This window comes from Pocillopora verrucosa, chromosome 11 (genome assembly GCF_036669915.1).
Source record: "Pocillopora verrucosa isolate sample1 chromosome 11, ASM3666991v2, whole genome shotgun sequence".
Lineage (NCBI taxonomy): Eukaryota > Metazoa > Cnidaria > Anthozoa > Scleractinia > Pocilloporidae > Pocillopora > Pocillopora verrucosa.
The window spans coordinates 9,746,070-9,769,712 of record NC_089322.1 but is presented as its reverse complement, the minus strand read 5'-3'; the positions used below and the strand labels follow the sequence as shown (position 1 = coordinate 9,769,712).

Sequence of the window (23,643 nt, the reverse complement as noted above, 5' to 3'; positions counted from 1 at the left end):
CAGCATGGAGACAAAACAGGTTAAGTCAACCCTTAATTTAGTGGATCACGTTCTGCAGAGTCGTAATCCATCGAGCTGAATTCAATTACTTTGGCCTGCTGGTGCTTGCAAAAGTTACAACTTGAATATAATAAAAGCTATGAAGAGTTAACAATAATCCTCACACAGAACTTTCAGACTGGTAATGTTCTCTTCCTTGGACAATCGGGTCTCTGATAGGCAGTCTAGTTACACTTCTTACGCTCTCATTATTCTTGCTAGCAAATGAGATTCTCGATAATGGATAAGTTATCATTCTCTTAAATGCGGCACGGAATAAGGTATATCAGGAGCCAAGTGCAAAGGCAACAACGTGCAAAGGCAACAACGACAGCGATCGACATATGAATAACTTGACGCTTGGTAGCATGGGCCCGAGTTCTTGCGTGATCGTTGATGGCAATGCCCGGCAGTTTGTGCTTGTGCAGTGTGTGACGATAATGGATAAGTTATCATTCTCTTAAATGCGGCACGGAATAAGGTATATCAGGAGCCAAGTGCAAAGGCAACAACGTGCAAAGGCAACAACGACAGCGATCGACATATGAATAACTTGACGCTTGGTAGCATGGGCCCGAGTTCTTGCGTGATCGTTGATGGCAATGCCCGGCAGTTTGTGCTTGTGCAGTGTGTGACAGACGTGTACATAGAGAATGCACATGATAACTAGAGGCAACAAGTAGATGGTGACTACGATGTAAAGAAAGATACCTCTCAAAGCTGCTTGAGTTTCGCCAAACTGAGTAAACTTAAATTCTAACCTGGAGTTCTTAACTTTGATTGTGATCAACTATGGAGTCATCAGACACATTGAAGTGATCCAAATTGTGGGAACCAAGATCTTTTTGTTCCTAAAGCGAGGGAACTTTTGCATGGGAAGGTCAGTCCCGAAGAAGAAGTCAAAAGCCACGGCTGTTAGAGAGAAGACGGACGCTGTGACCGCCACGAAGAAAACAAACGTGATGAGCTTGGCAAGTAATTCACCAAATGTTCCATCGATTCACCGATTATCCAAAATGATGAGTTCCATCGACTGAGGCATGAAAACAGCTGTTACGAGCAGGTCGGCCACAGCGAGGTTGACGTACATGAAGCTTGTTAATCTTCTTGTTTCTGGCCTCTTGTACAGAATATAGATCACCAAAATGTTTCCAACTAAGGCCATTGAAATGATTGCAGTGTATAAGATTGCGAAGGTGAGTTTAATTCTTGATGGATACGAGAATGGAAGCTGCACCGTGGAGCCTGAAAGAGAATGAAGTGCCATGGTTAAAGCAAAAATAGAGGAAATGGGTCTGCAACGCGCGCGTACACCGAAAGGTGACATAGATAGTGACAATATGCAATAATAATTATCGCAAAAACATCCATTAAACCCATGCTTTCTCCATCATTGACAAGTGCATTATTTCTGTCATAAGGGGATATGCACTTAATTGATGGAAAATGTCAAAGCTGTTTGTGCTTTGCGTTTTTCACAAGTATTGCCGCAGCAACAATGGTAGCGTTAGCATAAAATATCTGAATACTTGGTTGACGGGATAAGCTCAGCTCTAAAAAAGCTGAGTCTTTATTTCACGCAACGTTGTGTTCTTTGAATATTGGGTCTGCCAGGAAAAAAGTGAATTTGTCAAAATTACAAAATTACAAAAATCTAGATGTTTAGCACAAAACGGCGCAGTTCAGCCAGCTTGCTTAGCAGCCTCTTTCATTTTTTTCTGTTGTTGTTTGTTTTTGTCTTGTTTTGTTTTGTTGTTTTTTATTGGTGAAAAATGTGCTGCACTTCTTTTCAGAACTAAAATTGTGTCAATCGGTTATTTCGATCATGAGGGAAAAAATCTGAGATCCGAGCTTAGTTAAAGAAATGAAAATGGAAAATAAAAACTTAGCTAAGAAACCTTACTCCTAGGGAAGGCATTTGCCACCCAAATATCGAATGATGGAAGCGCAAATTTTGTGTTAACCTTTTTTTCTTCATCTAAGCTATTTTGAAAGATGGTTTCGGCGGATTTATTGCATAACGAGAGAAAAAGATGATGAAAATCACCTGGGCAATAAAAATAATTAAAAAATAATCAAATTGACAAATAAAACACAATGCTTTAGCTTCCCTTGTGTTATTGAAAACCCAGTTTGACGTGGTGAAATTCGTTCCTAAAAGGGAAAACTAAGATTTGTAACTGCTTCCGTTGAAGCTAAGTGTTATCGCTTCCGAGAAAAGCTGCCAAATATTTTCTGGTTAGGTTGACGATCCATGATTAGTTCTTTTTAGACAGAAAATTATAGTTAGCGTTTCAGTTCAAGATAAGACCCCGTGTGATCAAGATCGTTTTTGAATAGAAGACAAGTTAGACTGAAATCCTCGATAAAGTAATCAAGACCCGCGAACGTTGGTAAGCAATAACTTGTTTTGTGATTATGTTATCTAGCTCGTAGGCGTTACTCAAAGCGAAATTTATCGCTCGTTTTTACGTTTCTTTTGGTTCCTTTAACTGCCACGTGCTGGTTTCCAAAATCGAGATTATTCTTAAGCTATGATGACAGTACTCAGGTGATTTCTTTACGTAATAATTTCAGTTGACCGCTTCGATATAATAACGCCCCAAGGAATAGGAAAAGGAATAAAGAAAGAAAAGATCCTATTTGGTTTGGTGTTTATCGCATGCGCGTGTATCAACCCGGGAATCGAGATTGCAACTCTTGAAAAGAAACATTTACAAGATTGACTAAAGAAAAAATGGGAAAGTGGTTTTCCACCTTCAAAGATATATTGATTCAATTATAATCCCGCAGATGCAAGAGTTCGCATTCCACGTTTACATCTCGTCCCTTCGGCTGCTAACATGGCTAAAGCATGATCACTTCATTACAAAGACGTTTGTCCGTGGGGGCTTTAAATAACAAAAAGAATCTCAAAAAGACGCCGTGTATTTCCAGCCAGAGGACAATCATGAAAGAATAATAGCCAAAAGACTAAAAGTTTTAGGAAATGACAGGTTCAAACACGAGTTGAAAATGACTTTTCTTTTTCATTTTTACGCGAAACAGAGGAGGTTGAAACATTAGGGGAAAAATGGTAGGGCAAGCAGTCATACCTGGCAACTTCAAGAGAAGATATAAGAGAAGCCCATACGATTCTGGCGTCTTGATTTACTAATTCACTGTTATCACGTGTACACTATCGACTGCTGATGTCTAAACTCGAAGTAGTTAAAAATTATCAGTCACGCTCAAAAGAGTATAATTTCAACTGATGCTGATATCGCACACTTCCTCTGAAGAAGAAAAGATTCTCTATCTTCGAAAATTTGCTCAAAACATCAGGAACAACAACGAAGGTTCTCAGCTGCTTGAAGATACCGCTGACTAGCATGCGTCTTATCGCCAGTTGTGAGAACGTCGTCCCCAGGTTCCAGACCTCGCCAATTCTTCCCTTCCCTCCCCACACCTGGACTGTTCTCTTAATCCCCTTGAAGAAACTCTTCTACAGCCAGTGCTGAAGAGTTTTAACACTTTTTTATCATAATGTGGGGCTATAAAATAGACTAACAAGAACACCGCTTTTTTTTAGCCGGCATAGTATTATATCAGTGGAAAGATAAATCGGGGAGATATATGCCATGGTCAGTCAATCTGGATTGAAACACTTCAGCAATACAGTGGATCAGAACATTGATAACAGAGGCATTTACAACTTATCCTTCTGTTGCATCTTGAAATTATCGATTCAGTTAAAAAAATGTTGTTTCCTCGAGCGCTGGTGTATTTTACAACTGCAAAACATCGACAAATCCTAACTGACTCCTTTGTTATCGTGATGACAAACTCGAAGGTTCCCCTAGACAAACACGCAGTTCTAAACAGACCCATAAAGCATGCGTCAAAGACGCGACCAGCTATAGCTTCGTCCGTAATTGTGAAAAGTTGAGAATGTGGATATCTCATTTAGTGATATCATGAAGATGCTATTTCATAGATGCAGCCATCGCCTAAGTCTGATGACGTCATCCAAAAGCTTAATGAGGATACGGAATGGTTTCAATCTAAACTGACTAGATAATCAATAAATAGTCATAAGATAAGCCTCTAATATTTTTATTGCAGATGTTAAATAGAGTGCTTTACATTATCTTAAATACAACTTATTGTGTTTGGATAACGTATAAATTAAACGCTCATACGTGCTCTCATTTCGTCCAGTTTTTAAAAAAGCATTCCATTTACCAAAGTAAAATTGTTTCCGTCTACCACAGTAGATGGCGTTTTTTTTTCTCATACGAATCGAAAACACTTAAGAAAATAACTCACACTCTATTAAGACTGTTCTCTCCGTTTATGACAAAAGCATTTGATACTAGCAGCAAAACGGTAAATGTCAATAACAATGCTCTCGCTTGTTTTCAAATAAAGGTAACTTGAAAGTTAAACAAATCACTAGAAGTGATGCAATATGTTATTTAAAGAAGATACTTCGTTAAGTGATAAGTGCTAGTTAATACCTCACGACTAATTCATTACCAAACTACAAAATTTTACCAAATTTCAAATCGCCGTTAGGAGATCTTTTACTACGTCTGCTACAAACAAATTTACTAAATGGTTTCACAATACAACAATGAAAAGCTCGCCAAGTACAGCTATCGGCATAAACGAGCCGTTTTTCAAGTACGTTGTTTTTTGTTTCTTTCTTTGTTTCTCTTCTGATTTAATCGATTACGGAAGTTTAATTCATATCTATCCAAATTTTGTTATTCTGAAACCGATTAAATTATTTATTATTGGCATCCTTTAAGAATTAATTAATTGGGTTTTGTGCTTTTATTATTATCATTTTGTTAATCAAGGACAAAGCTTTCACATATTCTTCTAATATTAATATTGAGAGAAATTTAACTAAAACAAACCTACACTTAGTTTAGCACCGAGAGGTGACGATTATTTACCCTAACGACGGTCACTGGCACTTCTTCCCAATCCCTTAGCTGAGGCCTTCTTTGCAACTTCCTCACTTGGTTCTGCATCTTCATCTCCGAGATCTTCAACCTTCTTTGCAACTTCCTCACTTGGTTCTGCATCTTCATCTCCGAGATCTTCAACCCTGGAGTATTTTGCCTTGTCATAAGCGCCCATGTCAAGAAGTTCCAAATATGTCTGAAAAGGAAGTAACAAATGAGAGTTACACATTAGCCGCACAGCGTTAAAATACAGTAAAGTCGTGCTGAAAAGTGCGATCACTTCCCCGGCGTACTGAGAATCTCTGTGGTTTAAAGTCGCGGATATACTAAGCGAGTTTCTTATTTCCTCTCTGAAAATAGTGAAGTTGCAAGTAGGTGAATAGAACTGAGCCGATTTATGCCCTGGGGACGATCACAACCGACGTAGATATCAGAAGCAGCCAAAAAGTTGAATTACTCGTGAATAGCCTTACGGGCTGCAAAATGTCTCTCACCAGGAGTATGAAAGGTCTCAGCTGAAGCTTTCATAGAGCGAATGGAAATAAAACCAATGCTAGCAAATATTGCTTCCAACATATGGGGGCAAGGTAAGAAGTTTGAAAAGTTGTATAGTCTTTAAAATGCATAAAATATTGGGAATTTGTCAATTCTAGAGACAAACCTCTTCACGAATGTATTTGTCCATTCTTTGTCGCAGGTTTTCAAAAGGAGGACGGAAGTCAGGATTTCGATTCCAGCACCTTTTCATTATATCATACCTGAAATTTAAAAACGATGATCTACTCTTAACTACTTACTAATGGACTATGCGAAGAATACCAATAAGGTCCTCCTACAGGAAACTGTTGTTGAAAATAGTATAGGCAATAGTTCAGATTTTTTTTGGGAAGTCGAACATATCTGCACTACTTCACTCGCTCTAATGTTTTTTAAATACATTTTGATGTCATAATTGTCTACGCCGTATCTCAGCTGAATGCGGTATGCTCCTGGTTGACATTCACGTAACAGAAAGCTTCTGATTGTAACCCAATTGTTTTATTGGAAAGATTTCAGCAATGAGAGCGCTAAATGTGTTGTCTTCGATCTAAGGTTATTTTTAGGAACACGATGGTATCATACTAGAAAAGTGGGACTCACAGTTTGTTGTCAACATGGTCGGGCTTTGGCATCTGATATCCCTTTGTGACCTCTGCAATCACCATGGCTTCTGACCATCTGTCGTACGGAATTCCTCCTGTCAATGCATAAGGACGAGTGTATGTCACATTTCTGAATGTATCAACTCTACAATGACTGTGGCTGAGAAACATTGTTCCTTCTCGACCTCTTTGTATGAGGGAAGCCATCTGCATGTACATTTACATAGCTTGATGATGCTCAAATCAAATTTTGCTGAATGCAGTACTGCAGTTTAATGTTTCCTTTTTTCGGTCCGAGTTGATGTTAGTCTCTGATAATTGAATAATGCTTAAGCCATAGACTTATCGTTTGCTTTGCATTTACTGAGATTAACAATCAAAATAGCTTGTTACATATTAATCTATATATATATGTATATATATAAGATTTGTTTTAACATACTACTTGGCCATATATATAAATATATATATATATATACACGTATATGTATGTATATATATATATACGCATCGGTTCTCTGTTACTCAGAGTTTCGCGCCTAGGCGCTCGTCAGTTCTGTCTGTCTAAGTTCTATCTGACGAGCGCTTAGGCGCGAAACTCTGTGTAACAGAGAATCGATGCGTCCTCTTTGATTCTTTCACTTATATATACTCAGCTCTGCTACCACAGAATTGAGCACTTTATGCCAAGGTAGACTCTACTCCGACATTTATATATATATATATGTATGTATGTATGGCCAAGTAGTATGTGAAAACAAATCTTTATTAAAATAACAATAATTAAAATAGCATCACTTCTATAGCGCATGCACATTGCTGTTCTAAGCGTTAATGGTATTGATTGAACATAACTTAGCTTACCAAGGGTAACTATCTCATACAGAACGATTCCATAGGACCACCTGACGGGAGCATATCAGAAATATTCTACAATTAATCGCTGAGAGAACTTCGGACGTGAAATGATAAAGAAAAATCCAAAGGTGATAGGTTCGTTAGGTTGGCGGGTTGATATACATAACTATACATACACGTCACTCAAGGCGGAAAGTCCAGCAAGCTCTCCTAGCAGAATCTCTGGTGCAGTCCATTTGATTGGCAAACGTCCCTGGAAAATCAACCGATAAATGATTTCCGTACAAAACTTGTTTCCCTTTTTTTTCAAAGCCATCTTTAAAAAATATGAAGCTACATAACGTAAATATGTTAAAATGTGAAAATAAAGCTACATTTGTCGTTCCCTTATCGGTCAATCCAAGGTTAGCCTTCGTAAAGCGGTCACGGAAAACAGAAAATTTACCTTCTTTCGCGAGACTTTCTACGAAAAAAATTAGTGAAATTGACAAATCCCGATGCCCGGAGTACCTATCCTGTTAAATAACTAACTCTGTTTCGTTTTGCTTTTTTCTTGTAAGTCAAAGTGAGCTATGAAACCCTGTTGATAGTCCATGTACATTAACTTTATATAGAGAATATGCTAACGCTTACAACTCGTTTCCAAAAATAACCGCACTGAAGCAACAAAAAAAGTGTTTTCTACCTTTTTGGCATTTCCATGACCATACTTGAAGCTTTGATATGCCATACCAAAGTCCGTCACTTTGCAAACATAGTTGTTATCGAGGAGAATATTTCGAGCCGCCAGATCACGATGGATAATCTACCAGAAGATAAGAAGCCAGAATATAAAGGTTAAGAAACGATAGGTTTTTATAGTACAGCGGCGAATCAAACATCTGAGTATGTTTGAACGAAAAAAAGGCTCAAACTAAGGTAGCCCTATATAATGTTGTAATGCTGACAAAACCAAGATTTCTACTTTCTTTATCAAAAAAATTGGATTCTTTTACGACAGCGAAAATAACGATAATGATAATAATGATAAAGATTATAGTCATAACCATGCTAATAATCATAATAATTATGATAATAAAATGAAATTTAGAAGTAGTAAACCAACAGAGGACCCTTTGTGTTCCAAAAAAGAAAAAGACAAAATGGTTTTACCTTTATCTTTGTTTCTCTAACAGATTTCCAAGGAGTTCCATTTTTACCTTTGTTTTTTTTTTTTTAGGTGTCGCAATAAGGTTTTATATATATATATATATATATACATCGCTCTACTCCTATGTATTGAGCACAGTTTTACGAAAGTCAAAATTTTACACACACACACACATATATATATACGCTATCAGTGCATACGCGACCTTTGACAACTGCATGGGTCTGTTTTTTTACGCTTAATTTTACACCATCCCAGATAATCATAGCTGGGATTTTTTGAGGCGCAGGCGTTTCTTTTGGCTCTTTTTTTTTTTTGACATCTGCACTGACCTACTAATGTCAACAAAGAGGTTTATCTAATTAAAAAGCACTCATAAATGTTGGCCAAAATCCGAGCTATTGAAAAATAAAAAGTTTAAATCTCTGAAAGATTTTTCTGAATTAGAATTAACATGTGACAAGTATTCTACTTACACCTCGCGTTCCAAGGAACACCATGCCGGCGGCGATTTGTTTGGCAAACAAGACGAGATCGTAGTTGTTCAAATTCTGAGCTCTTCCCTCACCAAGATAAAACCGATCCCTCACTCCTCGGCATTTTCTGAGGTAACCAAGTAGGTCACCACATGGCATGTACTCCATGATGAGTATAGGGTGAACTTAAGTGACGTATCAAAGATAAAATTACCGATGGCTTTCTTCATAAAGCAGTTTAGCTTACATGAAGGACTCATTCTTTTAGGATCTACCTTCATCAGAATTTACTTTCAAAAATTTGCTACAGGTTAAAGGGAGAAAGCCGGTTAGCCCCGTTAACGAGATTTCAAGCTATCCAACCGAAATCTTAATGAACTGTCGATGGAGTCTGTTTGCCACAAAACAAAAAAAAAGACGAACTTGGCTCCATTAACATCCTAGTTACGGATCTCATGTTAAGAGCTCTCAAGAGGGTTCATTCAGCATTTATAGTATCGTTAATAACATGTACTCAGAAAAGGTGCTGTACGCTTAGTACTTACTTTCTGTCGTAACGCAGCCCATGAACTTTACAATGTTTGGCGAAACGTTTTTATTGATAAGTTTCCCCAGCTCAATTTCTCTCATCAAACATTTCCTTCCTTCCTCTCCAGCAGTGGCTACAACAAAAGTATACATTGACAGAGACACATTCTGATTAATATATTTATTGCATGCAAGTTCAAGCCAAAAAGAATCCGGTAGAGTTACAAACCTTGCATCTTCTTATTACCGTTTGGATGATAATTTTCGCAGCTAGCAGATTGCCCAACTCACTGACTTCAGCCATGGCTGAGTTGACTGTGAGTATAAAGACCGAACTGGAAGTTTGAATCCTGCAAATAGTTCTTGCTTTCTTTAGTTTTACCATCACTGCAGATGCTTCACATCTTTCGTTCGGTAAATATCATTTGCCAGCGAAAAGCACCGCGTAGTCAGTCTGTTAGACTGCCAACTTCAACCCGGGATAATCATTCACTAGTAAGTGGGGAATAGGTCCAAAGGGAGAAAAAAAACCCTACTCTAGAGGGAGGATCCAGCGTATCCACAACACCTCCCCCTCCCGGGGGGAGTGAGGTGTGGCGGATACTAACCCACACTAAACCCCTTCTAACCTATGCCTGTGACCTTTTACACTACTTGTTGGAAACAAGAATTATTGCAGGATAACTTTTACGTCCAAACTGGTTGATTATTTTCTTTGTTTGTTTGCTCCCCTCCCCGCCAACTTTTTTTTTCCTCGCGTAACCTTGAGTGAAGAAGAGGAGGGTGTGCGTTGGTCGAGAAGAAATTTTGGACCACCTCCCCCCCCCCTCCCCAAATAAAACATTTTGATAACCACCCCTGCGATTAACATATGTATTAATTGAACAAATCGAAGAAGGCTTACGCGTGAAACATTTAGCGGCCACTGTCCGATTTCCAGGTTGTCCATTTGGTGAACTCAGGAGAGCTCTCCACACGGCTCCGAACGCCCCTCGTCCAATGACGTCCTGAAGCAGGACACGGTTGACCGCAACCTCCCATTCATCTACTTCTGCATTAAATGGCTCCATCTTAATTGCCTGCTCTTGGTCAGGACTAAATATTGGAAATTAACATTGTATACTTTCAAGTTCAAAACAAAGAAAAGTGATAAAAAGAAAAGAGAAATCAGAGAGTAAAAAAATTGATTTGCCAGGATAACTTGATTGGCGAGATAATCTCTCTTGCCGATAGTGAGAGAACAATGTTTTTAATAAATTATTACAAAACATATCAGTAATTATTGTTATTTAAGTACACTTTGTCAATCGGATGAAGTCCAACAATAGCTTCGTCGTTTGTTAAAATTAAACAAGAAACAGTTGGTTTCAAAACCAGAAAATTTTACGCGCATTTCAATTTTGTTTCAAAGTATGAAATCTATGAATTAATCAAACCGAAAATAGTTGGAAGATACTAATGAGATTAAAAATTAAACAAAGGAACTAATGAAGCTGATTCTAACAACACTTGATGAATGTTCATAATGCATCGTAAACAAGATAAAAGTAAAGTCACTACGATAGAATTTTTGTTATCGTCATCATGCAATGGTGTAGTTTTTTTCCTTTTCTCGATGAATTTGATGAATAAAGATAAAATAGTTGACTTACAGAGCCGTAACTGCAATTCCAAAATGATGAATTAAAGGGGACGAAGAAGGTAAAACTTTGCATTAATTTATTAAATCGAAAGTTCCAATAAAATTTCTGTGTAATGGCAGTATAGTGTGAATTTGCACAAATTAGGAGGGACGTGATATTTGCTGAATTTATAATTATTATCAAAACACCGTTATCAATAATGGCAATAATAATGATGATACCATATACAGATGTGAAAAAACTCTACAATTGGCATTTTTTGGCCGCACGCGAGTTATTCTTATAAAAACATCTCTACTTTTAGACTCTTAGCTCAGTGTTCCCCATCCCCCCCGCCCTAGTGGACATGTTAAATAAGTTTAAATATTTCCTTCTTTTACTTTCAGTCAGAGAAATCTGAAATAACAGAAAAATGGACGTCACCTGTCCTTCGACGCTTGCAGAAATACCAGGCAATCAGCGAAATGATAATCGCTGCCGCCACTGTTCCACCAATGTAATACCACAAAGTGTTGAAACTTTGCATAGCTCGTGGCACTTGCTTAGCTAATTGTGTAGGATAAATATGCGGCCATTAGACAAATCTCGACGATTGTAACAGTGCTAATAAAATTCAAGTTGTTTGGGGTAGCTTTGGAATAGCTTGGTACATTATTTATACCGTGATTGACACCTGCTCAAAAAACGAAATACCTGATGTTCATAGAGCGATGCAAGGTAATTTCATGTAAATAGGTCGTGTGACCCATTTTCGTTTCGTCTTTAACTGAAAAATAGGATTACTCTATTTGGAAATCTAATCGGTAAAGTTGCATGATTTTTTTTAAAACACAACGGTAACGCCAGCTTACCTTTGACGCTTTTTTCGACAAATATCACCGGTTGTAACAGTATTAGTAAAATTCAAGTTGTTTGAAGTAGTTTTGGAATAGCTTGGCACATTATTTAAACCGTGATTGACACCTGCTCTTGAAAACGAAATACCTGATGTTCATAGAGCGATGAGAGGTAATTTGAAGTAATTAGGTCGTGTGACTCATATTCGTCTCGTCTTTAACTAAAAAATAGTTTTAGTCGATTTGGAATTATATTTTTTAATCGGTGAAGTTGTTGTTGTTGTTTTTTTGAGACACAACGGTGACACCAGCTTACCTTTGACGTTTATTTTTACAAAGGAACGGGCAACAAAACCGAGCTTGTTACGTGCCTCACAAGAATACACACCACTGTGCTCCTTCACAACTTCAGTTATGACAAATTTACTCTTTTTGTCATCGAATCGTGTATCGATCTTTGCTCTTTCGGGTGGTGAGTCTCCATCTTTTTTCCACGTTACATTCATTGTTTCTTCGTTGACGATGCAGGTCAATGTGAGGTTGTCTCCTGCTGTGAGTGCTGGATACTGATCTGGAACAACTTGAGCAGAGGCTTTTCCTGCATCAAGAAAAAAGCAATTGATTAAAATCCTGGTCCATATTCGTCACCCTCATCGTCAGCATCAGTTCAGTGTCAGCGTCACGTCATCTTCATCGCCATGGTTATCGTCGGCGTTAAAAAGAACAGAAAATGAGAAGAGTAAATGTAAGAGAAAAAGTACACGTCAGGTCCAAACTGTCTCCTTCTATGATGAGATTGCTTGCTCCAGAAATATCCACGTTTTACATGAGTTCACGTATAAAAATGTTAAAGTGGAACACAAGATTTGCAATTTCTTAATAGCGGGATATGTTTTAATTATTTCTTTGGTCACGGGTTTAGCTTCATTTACAATCTGGGTGTTTGAAAGTCAGAATCAAATTGTACGTGACCAGGAACCCTTTTCTGGATAAAAAAAGAGTACTGATGTTGGTGATTTAAAATTTTAAAGTTATATGAATGTTCATTTGAAATCTCTTTCCAACTTTAATCATTAATATTTAGCATTATCGTTACGGTCAGCGTCATCGTTACGGTCAGCGTCATCGTCATCGTCATCGTCATCGTTATCGTTATCGTTATCGTTATCGTTATCGTAATTATCATTAAACTTACCGTAAACACGCAGGGATGCAGAAGAACTAGTTGTATTTTCTTTATTTTTCGCTTCACACTTGTAAGTCCCTTCCATGCCTTTTGTGACGCTTAAAAATTCCAGAAATGATTCCCCCTCGTGATTGAATTGATTGATACCAGATGGCAGGTCAGCATTATTAAAAACCCAGACTAATGTTGGTGTTGGCACACCTGAGGCTCGGCAACTAAAGTTCACAGAGTTGCCCTCGGTAACAGACTGGTTTATCGGAGGCTTTCTGATCTGGGGAGATGCTTAAATTACAAAACAAACAAACAAAATTAATAAGGTTTGCATAGTCCAGTTTAACCCTATTTATCCAACCTTTGATAAAACGACGAAACATCAACAACAACAAAATCAAAACAAAACACGTGATATTCAAGCCTATTTTTGACCAAGGTCAATTTTTCCAAAGGTTTGCTTCGATTTCAGAATAAAAAGATATTGTTTAGCCTTAAGTTGTCCCAGTTGTCCCAATAACATTCATCCTTTTCTTGTTGGTTGTTGAGTGTGATGTAAAAAAAAAAAATGTTCAATGACTATCAGTTTCTCTTTTTTAACAGTATATATTGAATTCCAAAAGCTATTAGGCGATGATGACCGAAACAATGTAAAACATTTGCATTCTGAAATAAAAAAAAGAAAGGAAATCTGTCATTTGATGTATCCAAATTGCGTATTTTAACATGAGTTCACGAATAAAAATGTTAGAGTGGACCACAGCATTTGCAATTTCTCTATAGCAGGAGGTATTTTATTTATTTATTTGGTCACGGATTTAGCTTCATTTGCAATCTGGGTGTCTGTAAGTCAGAATCAATTGCACGTGACCAGGAACCCTTTTTTAGGAAAAAGAGTACTATGTTGGTAATTTGAAACGAGTTATATGAATGTTCGTTTGAAATCTCTTTCCAACTTCAATCATTAATATTGACGTAATGATACACTCCTATCGAAGTTGATGTACTACCTTTAACACTAATGAAAATGTATCATAAGATCATGACTCCTTAGTTCCTTGGTCATTGATATTTTTAAAGGAGATGGATAAAAAGAGAGTAAAAGGGAGGTCTATTTAAATTTGGCTTAAACTTCAAAAACAAACGCTTTTTTAAGTTACAAGTTTGCTAAATGACGTAAACTACAATACAGAGTTTACCTGTGACATCGATCCAGAAGGAAGAGTTTGCTTCGCCATAATCATTTTTAGCAGTACATTCATAATTGCCTCTGTCTTTCAATGTAGCTTGTCTAATAATCAAGGTGTTGTTTTTACTAAGTAGCACTCCATCCTTGGTCCAGTTGACAGATACTTCTGGATCACCTCTCAAGTAACACTCTTTTGTAAATGTGGAGTTAAATGCAATGGTGAGATTTCTAAACTCATTACTAACACGGGGTGGAACTGCAAATTAAGCATATAAACACAAATTACAAAATTAGAAGCCACCCAATGTAATACTACAAAGTGTTGAAACTTTGCATAACTCGTGGCACTTGCTTAGTTTATTGTGTAAGATAAATATATGGCCATTAGACAATCTCGACGGTAGTAAAAGTAATAACAAAATTCAAGTTGTTTGGAGTAGCTTTGGTATAGCTTGGCACATTATTTGACCCGTGATCGACACCTGCTCTTAAAGCGAAATACCTGAAGTTCGTAGAGCGATGAGAGGTAGTATCGTGTAATTAGGTCGTGTGACCCATATTCGTTTCGTCTTTAACTAAAAAAATATTTTTAATCGATTTGGAAATATATTTTTTAATCTGTAAAGTTGTATGTTTTTTGGAGACACAACGATAACACCAGCTTACCTTTGACGTTTATTTTTACAAAGGAACGGGCAACAAAACCGAGCTTGTTACGTGCCTCACAAGAATACACACCACTGTCCACCTTCACAACTTCAGTTATAACAAGTTTACTCTTTTTGTCATCCAATTGTGTATCAATCTTTGCTCTTTCGGGTGGTGCGCTTCCTTTTTTCTTCCAAGTTACATTGATTGTTTCTTCGTTGACGATGCAGGTCAATGTGAAGTTGTCTCCTGATATGAGTGCTGAATACTGACCTGGAATAACTTGAGCAGAGGCTTTTCCTACGTTAAGAAAAAGGCAATTGATTAAAATCCTGGCCCACATTCGTCACCCTCATCGTCAGCATCAGTTCAGAGCCAGCGTCATGTCATGGTCATCGCCATGGTTATTGTTGACGTCATCGCCACGGTCAGCGTCATCATTATCGTCATCGTTATAGTTATCGTAATTATCATTAAACTTACCGTAAACACGCAGGGATGCAGAAGAACTAGTTGTATTTTCTTTATTTTTCGCTTCACACTTGTAAGTCCCTTCCATGCCTTTTGTGACGCTTAAAAATTCCAGAAATGATTCCCCCTCGTGATTGAATTGATTGATACCAGATGGCAGGTCAGCATTATTAAAAACCCAGACTAATGTTGGTGTTGGCACACCTGAGGCTCGGCAACTAAAGTTCACAGAGTTGCCCTCGGTAACAGACTGGTTTATCGGAGGCTCTGTGATCTGGGGAGATGCTTAAATTACAAAACAAACAAACAAACAAAATTAATAAGGTTTGCATAGTCCAGTTTAACCCTATTTATCCAACCTTTGATAAAACGACGAAACATCAACAACAACAAAATCAAAACAAAACACGTGATATTCAAGCCTATTTTTGACCAAGGTCAATTTTTCCAAAGGTTTGCTTCGATTTCAGAATAAAAAGATATTGTTTAGCCTTAAGTTGTCCCAGTTGTCCCAATAACATTCATCCTTTTCTTGTTGGTTGTTGAGTGTGATGTTAAAAACACAAATGTTCAATGACTATCAGTTTCTCTTTTTTAACAGTATATATTGAATTCCAAAAGCTATTAGGCGATGATGATCAAAACAATGTAAAACATTTGCATTCTGAAATAAAAAAAGAAAGGAAATCTGTCATTTGATGTATCCAAATTGCGTATTTTAACATGAGTTCACGGATAAAATGTTAGAGTGGACCACAGCATTTGGAATTTCTCAATAGCGGGAGGTATTTTATTTATTTATTTGGTCACGGATTTAGCTTCATTTGCAATCTGGGTGTCTGTAAGTCAGAATAAACTGCACGTGACAAGGAACCCTTTTCTAGAAAAAAGAGTACTATGTTGGTAATTTGAAACGAGTTATATGAATGTTCGTTTGAAATCTCTTTCCAACTTCAATCATTAATATTGACGTAATGATACACTCCTATCGAAGTTGATGTACTACCTTTAACACTAATGAAAATGTATCATAAGATCATGACTCCTTAGTTCCTTGGTCATTGATATTTTTAAAGGAAATGGATGAAAAGAGAGTAAAAGAGAGGTCCATTTAAATTTGGCTTAAACTTCAAAAACAAACGCTTTTTTAAGTTCCAATTTGCTAAATGACGTAAACTACAATACAGAGTTTACCTGTGACATCGATCCAGAAGGAAGAGTTTGCTTCGCCATAATCATTTTTAGCAGTACATTCATAATTGCCTCTGTCTTTCAATGTAGCTTGTCTAATAATCAAGGTGTTGTTTTTACTAAGTAGCACTCCATCCTTGGTCCAGTTGACAGATACTTCTGGATCACCTCTCAAGTAACACTCTTTTGTAAATGTGGAGTTAAATGCAATGGTGAGATTTCTAAACTCATTACTAACACGGGGTGGAACTGCAAATTAAGCATATAAACACAAATTACAAAATTAGAAGCCACCCAATGTATTACCACAAAGTGTTGAAACTTTGCATAACTCGTGGCACTTGCTTAGTTTATTGTGTAAGATAAATATATGGCCATTAGACAATCTCGACGGTAGTAAAAGTAATAACAAAATTCAAGTTGTTTGGAGTAGCTTTGGTATAGCTTGGCACATTATTTGACCCGTGATCGACACCTGCTCTTAAAGCGAAATATCTGAAGTTCGTAGAGCGATGAGAGGTAGTATCGTGTAATTAGGTCGTGTGACCCATAATCGTTTCGTCTTTAACTAAAAAAATATTTTTAATCGATTTGGAAATATATTTTTTAATCTGTAAAGTTGTATGTTTTTTGGAGACACAACGATAACACCAGCTTACCTTTGACGTTTATTTTTACAAAGGAACGGGCAACAAAACCGAGCTTGTTACGTGCCTCACAAGAATACACACCACTGTCCTCCTTCACAACTTCAGTTATAACAAGTTTACTCTTTTTGTCATCCAATCGTGTATCAATCTTTGCTCTTTCGGGTGGTGCGCTTCCTTTTTTCTTCCAAGTTACATTGATTGTTTCTTCGTTGACGATGCAGGTCAATGTGAAGTTGTCTCCTGATATGAGTGCTGAATACTGACCTGGAACAACTTGAGCAGAGGCTTTTCCTACGTTAAGAAAAAGGCAATTGATTAAAATCCTGGCCCACATTCGTCACCCTCATCGTCAGCATCAGTTCAGAGTCAGCGTCATGTCATGGTCATCGCCATAGTTATTGTCGACGTCATCGTCACGGTTAGCGTCATCATTATCGTCATCTTTATAGTTATCGTAATTATCATTAAACTTACCGTAAACACGCAGGGATGCAGAAGAACTAGTTGTATTTTCTTTATTTTTCGCTTCACACTTGTAAGTCCCTTCCATGCCTTTTGTGACGCTTAAAAATTCCAGAAATGATTCCCCCTCGTGATTGAATTGATTGATACCAGATGGCAGGTCAGCATTATTAAAAACCCAGACCAATGTTGGTGTTGGCACACCTGAGGCTCGGCAACTAAAGTTCACAGAGTTGCCCTCGGTTACAGACTGGTTTATCGGAGGCTCTATAATCTGGGGAGATGCTTGATTTAAAACAAACAAACAAACAAAGTTAATAAGGTTTGTATAGTCCAGTTTAACCTCATTTACCCAACCTTTGATAAAACGACGAAACAACAACAACAAACTCAAAACAAAAAATGCGATGTTCAAGTCTATTTTTGACCAAGGTCAATTTTTTTCCAAAGGTTTTCTTTGCGTTTAGCATATGAAGATATTGTTTGCCCTTAAGTTGTCCCAGTTGTCTCAGTAATATTCATCCTTTTCTGTTTGGTTGTTGAGTGTGATGTTAAAAACATACTTTTATTGGTACTAGTTTTCGCGGGCACTGAATTTCGCGAAAAAATGATCTGCATATTTCGCGGGTCTTTATTTTCGCGATTTGGGTGCAAATTATTTTTTTAGGGAATCAATTTTCGCGAAAATGAAAAAAAAATTTATATCGTGAATTTTATTATTATCTTACACTTCTTATTGCTAAAAATCAGCAACTCATAACAAAACCAAATTATAGAAACCGCATCGTGTACCATAGGCATAGTCAAAAACATTATCCTTATTCATAACGTTCTTTGTTATTGTATAATACATATTTACACCGTAGCGGTAAATTAGACTAAAGCAATGTCTACCATCGGCAGGAGGTCCTGGGCCTCTAATCAATTTCTAGGGCGAGTTCAATGTCAGTGAACGGGTTTCTGGAGGGAGATCCGTCTATCCATCTAAGAGGCTGGAGATCCCGACTTTCTCCCACTCTTTTGCAATGTGTCGCACACCAACAGGACTAATCAGGTGGTTTTTGGCCCCTAAACACATCCCAGATCAACAGAGGTTTTTGAGTTGGCACCAATTTGAGCTCCTTTCTTTTCCTCTCGACAAAGGGGACGATTACTTTATCCATCAATGTTAGAGTTTCATCTTCATTAGAGTAATGTTTCGGATTCTGGGAAATCGCGAATCCTCTGGGGAATTTAAAACCTCTTGGTTGGCTGGCTGATGTTTTCCCTTGGTATATGACTTGCATGGGTAATAATTCTCCTGATAAAGTGATGACGAAGGTGAAAGTGATGCTTCTCTTATCTTATCAGTCAAACCTTTAATTGGAACTGACGATGCTCTTCATGCAGGAGGAATCTTGTCCTCTGTAATCATCTTGTTAATGTCAGTGAGATATGTAAGTTTACATTCTTCAAACATCCCTCTGGGAACTGGAGGACGAGTGGATTTTCAGCCCGGCAAGTAAAATTGCAACGCCTATAAATGGACTTCACTCAAGTCACTGTAGGCTCAAATTCTCTTAAATATGGCGTCTTATTACTATCAAGAAGCGCCAGCGCTGTTTCCTTCACAAGACAGAAATTAACTACTCCACCTCTGCTTCTAATACTCTTAAGAAGAGAGATTAATTTACTGTCCAGGTCACGGAGTATTGGCGGTCACCTACATGTGTCACTCGGGATAGCAATGACATTCGCGTCTGTGTTACTTTTTTTCTTCTCCGCGCGTAGTCTCTTCTCATAAGCCCGCTTGAAAGTTCTTGCAGTGCTTTCCTTTAATGTTGGGAGGTCCTCCTTGAAATGATTGATGGCTTTCGAATTACCATTCTCACTGGCATATTTCCCAACCTTGGCGTGCGTTTCAGCCGAATAGTGTTGGTGTATTCCAAGTTTTCTTGCTGCTGAAGTACCCGAGGAACCTTCAGTCGAGTTAGGATTCACCAAGCTCGCAACGGACGATTCCACTGCATAATATTCGAAATTGTCCAGGGGAGTGCTTTCTTGGCTCGGGAAGTAGGCCGGAACAGCAATTTCCAGATCTTTAGAGGCGTCAGGATTTTTTGGACGTTCTGTTACTTTTTTCTTTTGAACCGAGAAACCGCAACGAAACAAGGACATTTTGCCAAAGAAACTAAAACCAGAATGTGGTGCGTCTTCGCAGCGCTGTAGCGCTAATAAAGGGAACAGAGAGACTGTTGTGTTTTTTTGTTGTTGTTGGTTTCCAATCTCAGTGTACAAACACCACGTGTTACCTTTAGCTGTCACAATACAATGGACTACAACAGAACACCCACATTGAGAGGAACAGCAAACACACCAGATCTTGAAATGGCGAGCAGAGATCACAGTGGGTCTATCATGTATTCGTTTAAGTGCGGTCTCCGCAGGTCTCACGTTTATAAAGAGGTTTGGAGTCCGATTATTGGAGAGCAATTGAAATACTGCTACGAAATAAATAACTGTTACGATCGCCATGCTATTGCCGAGACCAAGCGCCTTCGAGGCCGTCTTGCCGACTTTACTGTTGGTCACTTGCCCTGGGAAATTTCCAGAGCAACACGCTTTTTTCTACTCGGAGGAGGGGTTGTTTGTGCTAAAGTCATCGGCAAGAACCACAGAAGATCTCCACTAGTGCAAAGAGGATTGGAAATTTCCTGTTATTCGTCATCTGTAGGCATGCCATAAAGCTTTTACACATTATACACAATACGTAGACATATGTTTCTTCATTAAATCGTAAAAATAAAAGATGTAGGAGGGTATTAAATTTCGCGACATTAAAGTTCGTGGGATTTTCTTTCGCGTCGCTTTAAGTTCTCGATTTTTTTTAACTCGCGAAAATCGCGAAATTAAAGCGAAGCGAAAATTAATACCAATACATGTTCAATGACTATCAGTTTAATTTTTTTAAGAGTATATATTGAATTCCAAAAGTTATTAGGCAATGATGATCAAAATAACATCAAACATTTGCATTCTGTAATTAAAAAAAGAAAAGAAATCTGTCATTTTACTTATCGTTTTCAAGTGGTTCTCCTTTATCCTTGCCTTTATATCGGAATGATTGAAATGTTGGTTCCTATATTAGAATTTAGCTTAGCTTCTTCCTTATAATTTCATATTTGGATACCTCGACTACGTTAAATAAACGATTGAAGGCTTGCCCGTAATATATATCCTCGCTTCATAGTGTGTCTTCATTTGCGAAACTCATAATTGTCGTTGAAAATTTGTTTCGCTTGTGTCGGCCGCTACAATTTGAAACAAATTATATGAATGTTCCTTTAAAATCTCTTTCCAACTTCAACATCAATATTTAGGTAATGACAAACTCATAGCCAAGTTGATGAACTACCTTTAACACTAATGAAAATGTGTCATAAGATCATGACTTCTTAGTCCCTTGGTCGTCGATATTTTTTAGGAAATGGACGAGGAGAGAGAACAAAATAGGTCTATTAAATTTGGCTTAAACTTCAAAATCAAACGCTTTGTTAAATTACAAGTCCGATAAATGACATAAACTACAGTCTAGAGTTTACCTGTGACATCGATCCAGAAGGAAGAGTTAGCTTTGCCATAATCATTTTTAGCAGTACATTCATAATGGCCTTTATCTTTAAGCGTCGCTTGTCTAATAATCAAGGTGTTGTTTTTACTAAGTAGCACTCCATCCTTGGTCCAGTTGACAGATATTTGTGGGTCACCTCTCAAATAACACTCTTTTGTAAATGTGGAGTTGAATGCAATGGTGAAATTCAGAAACTCATTATTAACGCGGGGTGGAACTGCAAAGCAAGCATATAAACACAAATTACAAATATGGCAGTTTTAGATTAGAAGCCACCCAGCCCCCTCCCCCCTTCTCACACGCAAAAAGAAAAAAAAATTAAATAAGAAAAATTGAAAAAAAAAGGAAGAAGATTTTTTTGTCTGTTTAATCAACTTTCTTCTTCTTTTCTGTGATTCGGAAAGTGAGAATCGTCTTTATTTTTTAATCTTTGTAGTAATAAAATTGAGCATTTGTTTCAATCATGAACCATAACTCTTTCTCATTTATATGAATGAGAACTGTACCTTTTTTCACTTCAATCCAAAAAGTTGATTTCTTGCTTCCAATGGGGTTTTTAGCGCTACATGTGTATTCGCCGGAGTCTTCAAACCTCGCTTGATGAATCGTGAGAGTGTTCTTTTTTCCAAGATGCATCCCATCCTTAGTCCAGTGTACCTCAGGTGTAGGAAAACCTCTTAGAGAGCAATTAAACTGAAGAGGTGAATTGTATGTGACCGACTGATTGATGAGCTGAGGATTAATTTCAGGAGGACCTGAGCATGGAATTAAGAAGCACAATTCAAAAGAGGTGAAAAAAGGGGGGAAAAAAGAACAGAAAATGAAAAGAGTAACTAGAAAAGAAAAAGTAATTTAACATTTACCTGTAACTGTAACCCGAAAAGCTGCTTCACGTTTCCCTTCACTGTTCTTAGCGCTGCATGTATATTGACCAGCGTCTCCATAAGTTACTTGTTTAATGGTGAGCTTGTTCGTGGTATTAAGTAGCTTTCCATCTCTTGTCCAATTCACCTCTGGTTTAGGAAAACCCTTCACAAGACAATCCATTTGAAGGGTTGAATTAAATTTGACAGACTTCTCTCGCCGAGAATTAATTTCAGGAGGACCTTTATTTTTGAAAAGGAAAGTAATGATTAATGTATAACTAATGGCCCATTCCCTCCCTTCTCCTTCCTTTCAACCGTCGCCCACCCCCTTGGTGAAATTCCTTCTTTTCCTCAGCTTCCTGCTGCTGTAAAAATGAAAAAAATGGCAACTAAAATGTTTGTTAAGAAAAGACTGCAACCGTAGTCTTTTCTCATTTCGACGGATCTAATCGGAAAGAAATAAAGGTCCAACAAAAAAAAAAGTTTCCAATTCCGTACTCGCCATGATCCTTTAGATTGTGGAAGGTAATAATAGGACAGCTGAGTAATATTTTGCAACATTTTCATCCAGAGCATGAGTGCTTTACTTTTTCCTCATACATGAAACCACTTACATTTACAAGGTCGTGTTTCCTGAGTTCTTGAGCAGTTGAATTCTAGAAGTAAGGTTATCCATATAATCTTTCAAAAGTGATAATAGTTAGGCCTTAGTCAGCTTTTATTTATTATTATTTTTTTTTTCATTCAGAGAAGCCATTTATTGAGAAGTATCGAAATTCCCGCCAAATTATCCGCTTAAGAAATAAGCATTGAATTTTGCTTAAATATAGCTTAAAAATATATAAAAGTCTGGTTATCAATCCATTATTCATGGTGTAATGCCCATGACTTTGATTGCCATCTATTTTGCCATCAATACATAAGAATTCACTTATTTAAATAACAGCTTATTTACGTCATGCAGTTTTTTGAAGCTGTAAACAATGATGAAAACCTACAAATGCGCTTTTAAAAGTTTCGTCTTGTCACTTACCGACTCTTTGCCTAGTCTGGACGCACCCTTTGCAACCAGCGCTCCACGATGACCAGGCCATGCAACCTTTGAAAACAATCAGTTGAGTGAAAAAAGCGATATGAGAAATCGTTTCCCTGTTGCATCAATCTGAAGCTTGCCGTAAAGGATACTAAACAAACAATTATTTTTGTCGATATCGTCACTTCCTAATCTATAAGGAGGCCTCAAACCAAAGTCTCCAAGTTGAAAAGATTGATGCCTTGCCGCTCCCGATCCCGTCTCATTCGTGTTTTCCCAACATCCTGCAGGAATTTATCATTTCAGCCCTGGAAAATGACACTGTTTTCGATTGCTCAAATAGATGACTACGGAAAAATTTTCAAAGAAAGAAACTTGGATTTTAGTGGTGTCAGTTTTGAATTCTCAACTTTTGCTTTTAAAGCCCCACCAGAAGATGGCTGAGGCCTGAAACATCGGAATTTGATCGTTATAACAGTTAAGAGTTTGCTTCAATGCTGCATCTTTGTACACTCGTGTACTGATCCACAGAAAAACACTTTAGCTTGTCTCCGTTTTCTGAGTGGGAACTATTCGTTTGATTAACCATCTTTATTACCTATAAATAACAGTTAAAATATGCCTACTTACAATCTGTTAGGATGAGGATGTTAGGTGAACATGAAAAGAAAGATTGCACACTCAGTTAGGAGATGAATAGCTTAACCATGCATCAATAG

General features: G+C 37.5%; 1 protein-coding gene and 1 pseudogene across 3 annotated transcripts; both read right to left on the bottom strand.

The window, feature by feature from the left end:
* Window positions 1-499: 499 nt before the first annotated feature.
* Window positions 500-1,251, bottom strand: LOC136284146 (QRFP-like peptide receptor; annotated as a pseudogene).
* Window positions 1,252-4,868: 3,617 nt separating this feature from the next.
* On the bottom strand, window positions 4,869-23,317 carry LOC131789195 (fibroblast growth factor receptor 3-like). Of its 3 annotated transcripts, XM_066158539.1 has the most exons (25): window positions 22,925-23,317; window positions 22,506-22,547; window positions 21,889-22,131; window positions 21,532-21,780; window positions 20,997-21,242; window positions 17,428-17,700; window positions 16,963-17,244; window positions 16,307-16,552; window positions 15,125-15,397; window positions 14,660-14,941; window positions 14,004-14,249; window positions 12,823-13,095; window positions 11,944-12,225; window positions 11,215-11,337; window positions 10,801-10,810; window positions 10,053-10,243; window positions 9,166-9,282; window positions 8,621-8,805; window positions 7,680-7,799; window positions 7,171-7,247; window positions 7,001-7,041; window positions 6,135-6,231; window positions 5,656-5,752; window positions 5,137-5,190; window positions 4,869-5,082 (listed from the first exon to the last, which is right to left on the bottom strand). In XM_066158539.1, exons 1-25 carry the CDS (start codon window positions 22,983-22,985, stop codon window positions 4,984-4,986), a joined length of 4,209 nt encoding a protein of 1,402 aa, XP_066014636.1. In that variant the 5' UTR covers window positions 22,986-23,317; the 3' UTR covers window positions 4,869-4,983. The 3 variants fall into 3 exon arrangements, with proteins under 3 accessions (XP_066014636.1, XP_066014635.1, XP_066014637.1); XM_066158538.1 differs by having other exon boundaries at window positions 4,869-5,190; XM_066158540.1 differs by lacking the exons at window positions 16,963-17,244; window positions 17,428-17,700; window positions 20,997-21,242 and having other exon boundaries at window positions 4,869-5,190; window positions 22,925-23,316.
* Window positions 23,318-23,643: the final 326 nt, after the last annotated feature.